The sequence below is a fragment of the Crocodylus porosus genome, unplaced genomic scaffold, assembly GCF_001723895.1.
Source record: "Crocodylus porosus isolate Cpor-Errol unplaced genomic scaffold, CroPor_comp1, whole genome shotgun sequence".
In the NCBI taxonomy this organism is placed as follows: domain Eukaryota; kingdom Metazoa; phylum Chordata; order Crocodylia; family Crocodylidae; genus Crocodylus; species Crocodylus porosus.
The window spans coordinates 23,746,602-23,756,068 of NW_017728915.1; the positions used below are offsets into that span (position 1 = coordinate 23,746,602).

Genomic DNA, 9,467 nt, shown 5'->3' on the forward strand with positions numbered 1-9,467 from the left:
TTTTTTTTTTTTTTTAAGTGCTGGGTGGTTGGGGCTGGGGCCAGGCAGGGCAGTCATGGAGGTTTCTCCCATGGCTCTTCTGGCTGTGCCTGCCTCTGCCCCAGTGTGTCTGAGACAATGAACTCCTTAATCACTGATAGCATTCGAGAGAGAAATAGCTGGGTTAGGATTAGTGAAGCCTGACTACATGTAAACTACACACATCATTCCTGTCTGCTCCAGAAATGCATCACCATTTACAGAAAAATCAAAACTCAGTAGCAGAACTAAAATCCTTTGAGCTTTGTGCTCAGTCACAGAATGTTATTTTGATTTACTGTGGCAGCTGGATCATGTAATGTAATGAAAGCGTGACATGGACAGCTGTAAATCAGGATTAGAATTCAACACTGTTACTAAACCATCAAAATAGCTCAAAATAATTTGTTACTACCATATTACATTGTTGGATTTATTTATCAGCATGATGGCTGTGATCCTGCAAACAGTAAAGGTAAGTATACACGTATATTTCTGCAAATTTGAGGCCATCGTGCTTTTTCCAAGAGTATGGGCAAATCTCAGTGAGGACCTGGTTTTCCATGAGATACTCTTGAACATGGATCTTTTGCGCATAGTCAGAATGGCAACCAGAGGAAATGCAGATCTCTGAGTGACCCTTCCCTCTCCCATACAAGTGCTGAAGGATAGTACACAACATTTAACACGCTGCATCTCCAAGCTGCATTTGCTGCTTTGCTGTTCCTTCTTCCCAATATGGAATCTTACTTCTTAGGCAGCATCAGTGATAACAGGAGGTAGAAGTTCAGTTCCAACACTTTCTGAATTAAAAGAAAATGCTAGGGATCCCAGAGCACGCAGGAGCCATCAGGCCTCCTACAGAGTTAAGAAGCTGAACTATCACAGTCGGAAAACTAAGACAGGCTGCCCAGGTTTTTTAATAAGGTTATAAGTGGCCACTGTTGCCAAATGAAACGATTTGAAGAAAAGCTTTTCAAAGAAACTTCACTGAGATTTCCTCTCCTCTCAGACAGTTCTAGTTATCTCCTGGTTATGGTTTTTTCAAGGGAGGGATCAGGTTTCAGAGTTAGTTGTTCATGGACTATTACAGGATTGCTTTTTTCTATATAATCCTTCTAAATTCTCTCTGATTATTCTCTTTATGTCAAGGATAATAGAACTTTGGCACTTGACCAAAGGAAAATAAGTAGGTTTGTCAATTAATCACCGTTAACGTGCGCGATTAACGTGTTAATTTGTGCTTGCATTAATTTTTTAATGTGCTAAACGCACCTGTGGTTTTGGAACCTGTGCCTGGACTCCGCTCTGCTACCATGACCACTGCCTCTGGGCTGCCCAGCAGGGCAGCAGCGCAGGGCAGAGAACTGCAGGGCAGCTTGGGTGCAGGCTCCAAGTTGCTGCAGCAGGAAAGACATGAGGCACTTGCACACAGACAGAGACACGAGCAGTCACAGCCTGCACACAGCCAGGAACACAGCCCAGTGGTGTGTAGAGCAGTGCCCAGCAGGTAAGTCTGTGGAGGAAAAGGGGCAGGGGGGCAATCGAGGCCCCCAGAGTGAAGATGGGGAGTGGGGCAGGGGCTGGGGTGAATGGGGTGCCGAGGTAGATTATGGGATGGAGCTGTGGCAGCTTATCCAGGGAGGGTGTCTCTCCTTGCCACTATGTGCACCCATGGGGGAGCCATGGAGGCATGTGCCCCCCTTCATTGTGCATGGGGCAGAGGCAGGCTGCCCTCTGTGGGCTGGGGATCTGCACCCTCCTGCCTTTGCCCTGGGAGCCACATAACACCATGTTGTGCCTCTTGCCGTAGCCAGTGTGTGGCTCATGGGGCAAAGGCATAGCAGAGAGCCCCAGCCCACAGCTGGCAGCCTGCCTCTACCCTGTGCACAAATCTGGGGGGCAACTGCCCCTCATGCCTCCCCTGGAGGTGTGCACAGCCATGAGGAGCTAGACCCCCTGCTGTGCCCCTAGACAAGCCACCCATGGCTGTCACACAACCCACTCTGGCCCTGGGACCTATTCACTCCAGCCCCCGCCCCATTCCCTCCCTCACTGTGGGGGCCTTGATCTGCCCCTTCCCCTCCACACTGACCTGCTGGGTGCTGCTCTACACAGTGTGGGGCTGCATTCCTGTAGGGTTACCACATTGCACTTAAAGAGGATGCCTGTAGAGGGAGAATGTTTGTAGGGGGCATGTCCTGGCCCTGCCCCTCACTCCCAAGCAACAGCCCCCCCAGCCCTGCTGCTGCCCCTCACTCCTGATCCACAGTACCCTGCGTCCTGCCAGGGCATGGGGAGACCCCACCTCCCCAGGCTCGAAACCCCACACACACATCCACAGACCCGCACACCTTCACAAATTCCCATACCGCCCCCCCAGCATACAAAGTACCTGCATAATTTTGAGAATTTAGCTGTGCTAATAAAGCTGTGATTAATTTCAACTAATTTTTTTTAATTGTGCAACTCATTACGATCATTCGACAGCCCTAGTAATAAGGCATAACGGTTGTTAATGACCCTTTTCTTATACCGCCAAATACAGTAATTATTAAGCCAAATGTAATTTATAATGAAAGTTCCTGTGGACAAAAGAAATAAGTTACTAGAAACAAGGTCGTGTGTGTGTGTGTGTGTGTACACAAAGAACCTTAAAATTTGAAACATAATTCCACTCATCTACTGAATGAATTACTGAACACTTAAAATCAATGGTTACTGCTTATTAGAACTGTTTTTCCAACAGAAATAAAGTAGAATCATAAAGTGCAATATCAGAGAGGATAACTTTCTCAATTTTGCTCCCGTGCTGAGAGTACATTGGTGAGCAATCTCAGTCTTCCACTGATCTAAAAAGAAAGTCTTTGTATTGGCTGTGCTCCTCACATACCACAGGCCTCAGGTATTTCCTGTGTGGTAGTAAAATAAAAATGTGGAAATGGTATCTTGAAGGCTGTGAGATAAGAACCAGTTGCATGATGGCTGTCATGGACTTCAGTTAAGTTCAGTTTCTTCAGGGTGGGTCATTATCCTTTTCTCATCAAGATTATGAAGTAACTGCTGTAATAACTACTTCCCAGTACTGAAAGGGAAGCACTTCCATTACCGCCAAGAAAAGGTCTGCTGGTTTTAATAGGACCTAGTGAGACCTTTTCAGGAAGAGGGAAATGGGACAGGACTGAGTAGGCACTGAATGAGCTGTTGCATGGTGTCCAAGAAAGTCTGAGATCCACTAGGTTTCTGGCAATATAAGACCAAGCGCATCTGAAGTGGGTCAGGAGATTCCCAAAAGGGCTATTTTTGGTTATGTTTTTAAACATGTTTTTAATTATGTGGATTGATTCAGATCTTTCAACTGTCGTATCTAAACACTTGCTTATTTTCCAAAGTAGTTGAGATTGTCACCTGTGGAAAGGCTAACATTATAGCTATTTTTTTCCTTAGGGAGCTCAGAGGATCTATAGTGGAGGAAAACAAAGGACTGTTGGGTTGGTCCTGTGGGTTAGGGTGAAAGGGGAGGGGGGGAGGTGTATAAAACTGCTTTCGTTCAGGAACTTGGAGAACAGAGTTTTGCTCTAGGGCAGTGGTTCCCAACCTTTTTTATACTGTGGACTGGCAAAATCACTCAAATAATTTTGGCAGACTGGGTACAGAAATTATCTAATTTACATATTTAAATTTAATTTTTACATGGAGGAGAAGGGTTGTGAGGATCGGAGGCAGTATATGACACAAAAAACTCAATAGGTGGAAGCGTGGTGCAAAACAGAGTGCTTTTTGCAGAAGCACTTTTTCCCAAAAAAAAATGCATTGAAGCTTGCTTGCCCATCTCTTAGCCATTGCATTTGATACAGAAGTGACTAGCCACAGTTACTGTGGTCCAATTTCAAAAGATAAAGACACAGTCATTGGCCAAGTAAGGAAATTCTCGCCCAGCCAATCAGCATGGCGTAGGCGTGGTGTGGGCATAGAACGGATGCTAGTAGTGGTTAAAGCTTGTGCCATGACCTGGAAGCCAACCCTTAGTGGCCTGCTACCAGGCCATGGCCCAGTGTTTTGGAAACCTCTGCTTTAGGGTCCTTCAAGGTATGAAGTACATTATTCATCTTGGCAATGAACAACCCTCCTCCCCTGAAAGGAAGACTTGCCACTAAATTCTGCATTTCATAGGGATCCTTGCCCTTGGTGAAAATAAAAGCAATATGACCATCATCATTGCTAGCAAACAGGAAGATGTGTTGGCTGTGCCTGGGGTTGTCCATCAGTTCATCTTTGCTACCATCTAGCCTCCAGAAGCTACGAAGGCAAACTCCTCTCTGACATTAAGTGGCAGCTTTTCCACAAATGCAGCAAACCTCTCACTAAACTAGAAATCATCTCTCAACCGCACAGCCTGATAATCAGACCCCCTAAACTACAGGCTGCCAGAGGAGTATGCATTACAGTCTAATAAATCCAGTCTTTCTGAATGCTTTACTTGGGACTAGTTTGTTCTGGTGGAATTTCTGATGGGCACCATCTACCTTAGAGCCTAAATTACATACCTTCTGGTCATAATCCTGGGAACTGGCAAAGTTGCTTTGAAAGATTAATCTATAATCATCTCCTTTTATTAATTCTTTCCAGACACCCCAAAGTGATGGAGCCCATTACATTTTGAAATATTACTCTGTATTAATAGTTTTATTTCCCTCTTTTCCTGTATAAAAATAACAGAAATTAGGCAAAATATGCCTAAAAGAAATTACCAAAAGTATAAGATGATCCCGTTCCTGAGCTGTATTTTCTGCCAGACTGATAAGGTTTGCTAGGTATTGGTGGGCTGCCACTTCCTTTTCCATAGTTTCTTCTAACTGCTCTTTCAGACGACTTATTTTCTTCTGTGATCGCCTACAAAATTAGTAGAAAGTTAAAAGAGGAAAATGTTAGTTTCAGAACTGCTATCGTAGAAAAACCTCAAAAATGTGTATGTTTTATGCACATCAGCTTTCAATCTGTATTGACAGATTTTGATATTCCTCTAATTATAGGTTGATAATCTGCTTTTTAACCCTACACAAACACATTATACATTATTTTTAGTGGTTGATAAGGAAATTAAGCCATTTTATTTTTCCTCTACTTTTTTTCGATTTGTTTAAAACTCAGGCCTTTTATAGGTAGTCTGGAAGTTATGCCATATTTCAATGAAAAGACAACTTCCAGGAGGTAAAAGCAATAAAATCTTGAGTGTATGTTGTTGGCTGGTAGAGGTTATGAGACCATTATTTTCTCAGAAGATATTTCTGTTACTTTATTTTTAGAAATATTAGTGTTTTGGGGAAGCAGATGTCCAAATTCAGTGAAGAAAGAAACAGAAGGACCTGTTTGCCTTCTGTGCTTTTTCCAGCTCAGCTCCAAGGATTTTGTTGTCAGCCACCAACTCATTTTTCTCTAAAACCAAGCTCTTACTGCGTGCTTGCAGTGTTACTAGCTTTTCCATTAGATCCTTCAGCTCAGCACTTCGGTTTTCCTCTTCCTGTTGTAACTGACTGCAGAAAAATGACAAGGAACAGGTATCAAATACCTAATTGAACAAAAACAGATGAGTTATGGTAAGATACTTGTGTTAAAATATATAGAGAGAGATATAAAACCTTTACTACTAATGATCAAAAAAGCATAAATACATAATTCTTCTGGCATTAAAACAGGCATGCCTCTGACCCTTCTTTGAAAAGAATTTACACATACATACTCCTTATGATCAATATGTACTCTTCTTGGGTAACTTTTAAAACACAAACTGCAAGAATCACTAGCTGTGGTAAAAGGATGTCTACAAGACTGTTCAAGAGCATACAAAACCAAGAGATGAATACCTTTCCAGTTCTTAGTTTCAAACACAAATAATTTAGTTGAATGTTTTAATACACTACATTCTGGACAACTTCTGGGGAAAAAAACCCTCATAAATATGGTATTTAATATTCAAATAAACAAGCTATAAATTATTACAAGCCTTCAGGCAAAGAACAGCAAAATAATTTTGGTTCATTAAAATAGCTTAAACATCCACTTTTATGATAAATTGAAATGCATAAATTCAAAACACTGGTGGTTGGTTAGAAATAACTAGTTGTAATTCTCTATATTGTACTGTACTGAAAATTTAACTATCTTTCATTGTTATTATTAAGAGCCACAGTTTAGGAATTGTAAAAAGCAAAAATATTGCTGCATCCTTGTAAAACTGAGACCATTACTGAAGCTTGTTTGATTGGACTGGATTCGTCAAAGCAATGGGCTCCTAAGTCTTTTTCATCTCATCTACATGATTCCTTTAGCTTTATTCCTTTGGAAGAGGAAAACGGAAATAAGAGGATTTCTTATTTGTTGTGTATTTGGTGACTTGCTGAGGGGGAGGCGAGATCTGATCGTAGCAGGCTTATAGACTGACACTTATCTATTGGTATACATACTTTTTTAACTCCTTCACCAAAGCAGAATGCTTCTCTGCTGTCACTCTGCCATTCAGCTTGTCTTCCAGCTCTTTACATGTAGCATGTAAAGCCTCCAGCTTCTTTTGGTACTCTGATATCTCCTCTTCCTGGCTCTGTTTCTTAGCTTCCAACATCATTATTTGTTTGGTCAGTTTAGAAACTTTGGGGGAGAGAAAAATCCAATACAACAGCACTTAATATTTCAATGAAACCACTTGCGCATTATTTGTAGCTGCCATTAAGCCTTGTAGAAATGTTGCTTGTCATATTAAATACTTTTTTTTTTTTTCAGTATATATACTTTTATAAATACTTTTTCTTTTTTTTCGCTCCATCTATCTGGCAAATATTATGAACAGATTAAGGAAAAAATTCTTTTATTATAAGACTTATATGCATCAACTTCTGCCTTTGCCAAAATCACACCTAAGCAGACATATCTGGAATTTACAAGTATGTTCTTATACCAGGGTAGTATTTTTCCCAAAAGGTTTGAGACATGTTGAAGGAGCTGTTTGGAAGATATGAGTATTCTGGACAAAATAACAGTTTGTTTTTTGGTGATTTTCTTGAAGGTTTTTGATTCATCCCAACCCCAGGACAGGTTGGATGAGAAACTCCTATTTAATTTTAAATTGTTGGATTTAGGAGGACTTATTTAGATTTGAGTTTTGGGAAGCTAAAAAATTTATTTAGGGAGCACCCATTTCATTCTGAATTTAGCTGAAAACCCCTGTCATATACACAAAGCTGAACCCAGAACCATAGGTGGATCTAGGATTTTGAAGGGAGGGTGCAGATAGTATGGTGCACCATCACATGTAACAACATACGTTTCTCTAAGTAAAGAGAAATTAGGTTTACAGATATAGTAGTGTTTAAGCGCTATATTACTTGGTTTAACACCAAAACAAAAACAAATACAGCTTTATTGGAATGTGCAGTAATTTGTTAGATTAAGCTTTAAAACAACAAACTGGGCAAAAAGAGTCACAGATATTGTTTCATTACTCCTGTGTAGTCATGATGGTTAAAAGCTGTGGTTCAGGCTGGGGTCTCTCCCAGACATGGAGCACACAGAAGCTCCTTCCCTAGCCTGGCCGATCAGCAGCACCAACACTCCTGCATGGCCAGGCAAGGGCTGAGCTTCTACATGCTGTGTTCTGGGCACCAGAGCAGCTGCACCAGCATCTGACAGTAAGGGGTGGGAACAAACTAAAGGAGGACTGGCAAGCAAGTCCTGATGTATTATAACATTTAACAGTTTTGATTACTGTTTCTAGTAGAAAAAGTACTTTCTGTTGAAGGCTTTTGGTTCTGATAGTATATTCTCAGAAAGGAAAATAACCTCTACAGCTTCGTGTATAATGGTTTTATTTGGACCTAGTAGTACATATGCAATAAAACTGTAGTATTCTCTCTGCCACAGTCAAAGTAAGTAGCGATCAAAGCCTCTTACCTTCTTGGATATGCTGGTTGTGATTGTCTTTTGCTTTAGCTTGTTGAATTTCCAGCTGTTTCATCAACACTCCATTTTCTTCCAAGACCAGCTTGGCTTGAGTTTGTAGCTGTTGCCTGTGATAAGTAATTTAGAAGTGAGTACCTCTCAAATACTAAGTTAAATAGTCAAAGGAACAACACAAATGATCTCTGTCTAAACTTATTTTTTTTAAATTAGGTTTCCATTCAGGAAACTCATTGAGGACAATGTCTAAACCCACTACACAATTAAAATAGAGTATACGCCTAACTTTCTGTGAAAATACCTCTTTAAAAATAGTTTTTAAAACTTGGAAGGATGAAAACAAATCTGCATTTTCTGAGACTGTACAAAGATACCCAGTAAAAAGAGAAAAATTGCAATGATATATATATATCTGAAAACTGTATCTAGCTAATATGCCAGGAGTTAAGAGAAGTGAAAGCTACTTACCTAATAACTGGATCCCATGACAGAGTCCAAAAGACTTGCAAAGTCATCAGCTCACACTGATTTATAAATCTTGAAACAGTTGCACAGACTTATGGGACTGTGAGAAGACCACCTTTTAAACTTATGTAGCCTGAGCTCAGAACTGACCCTTAGCTCTGTGCTGGACATTAATATTGCCTTTAAGGAAGCCAACACAAGTCTTTTTGCTCTTAAGGAAGGTTTAATGAAGTACTTGGGCTCTGATATGATATCTTAAAAGTAGAGAAATATTGCCCAGGATACAAACAGAGAAATAAGAAATATGGATGTTTTAAAGAAAATTAGATGCATTTCAGTGGGATGGTATTAGGTGTACTATTAATTAAAACTTTGTTAAAGAGCAACAGGCTCCATTAGCTATATTAGACTTTATCCTACTATATAACAGAGGACTGAACTTTTATCAAGGACTTCTGGTGATGATATTAACACCAAAAAATAGTTTGTTCATGTGATCAGAACAAGATAAAATTGTATCCTGATTGTATGTATAGTGTGAGAATATTGTCCTTGTTTTGATTTGTGAGTACAGTGGACAAAATGACTATTTCCATACTCAACTGAATTTATCATATAAATGTATTATGAGTTTTTGTGAACTTATTCCATGTTGCTGCTGAATACCCAAATAGATCATGATGGTCGGTTGTAGTTGCACGTGAATAATGAAACTGAGGGATGGCTATGATCATAGATGCCCGTATGACTACTACTGTTTCTGCTGGAAAATTGGATCCCTAAGCTGGATTCAGATATGCAGTAGCACAAACTGCACAAGTTTCATAGTTTGCAGGGTCGGAAGGGACCTGAGTAGATCATCTAGTCCGGCCCCCTGCCATGGCAGGAAAGAGTACTGGGGTCAAACAACCCCAGCAAGGTGTTCATCTAACCTCCTTTTGAAAAACCCCAGGGTAGGAGCCTGCACCACTTCTCTTGGAAGTTGGTTCCAGATCCTAGCTGCCCTGACTGTGAAGTAGTGCCTCCTGATATCA

General features: G+C 40.7%; 1 protein-coding gene across 4 annotated transcripts in view; it reads right to left on the reverse strand.

The window, feature by feature from the left end:
• Nucleotides 1–9,467, reverse strand: part of CEP89 (centrosomal protein 89) — a 104,529-nt gene that overhangs the window by 43,225 nt on the left and 51,837 nt on the right. For all 4 annotated transcript variants that reach the window (XM_019535835.1, XM_019535836.1, XM_019535839.1 and 1 more), the window contains exons 13-16: nucleotides 7,963–8,078; nucleotides 6,483–6,663; nucleotides 5,385–5,552; nucleotides 4,770–4,911 (exon numbers count right to left, since the gene is read on the reverse strand). In XM_019535835.1, coding sequence (XP_019391380.1) covers nucleotides 4,770–4,911; nucleotides 5,385–5,552; nucleotides 6,483–6,663; nucleotides 7,963–8,078 — 607 coding nt within the window. The remainder of the gene's footprint in view (nucleotides 1–4,769; nucleotides 4,912–5,384; nucleotides 5,553–6,482; nucleotides 6,664–7,962; nucleotides 8,079–9,467) is intronic.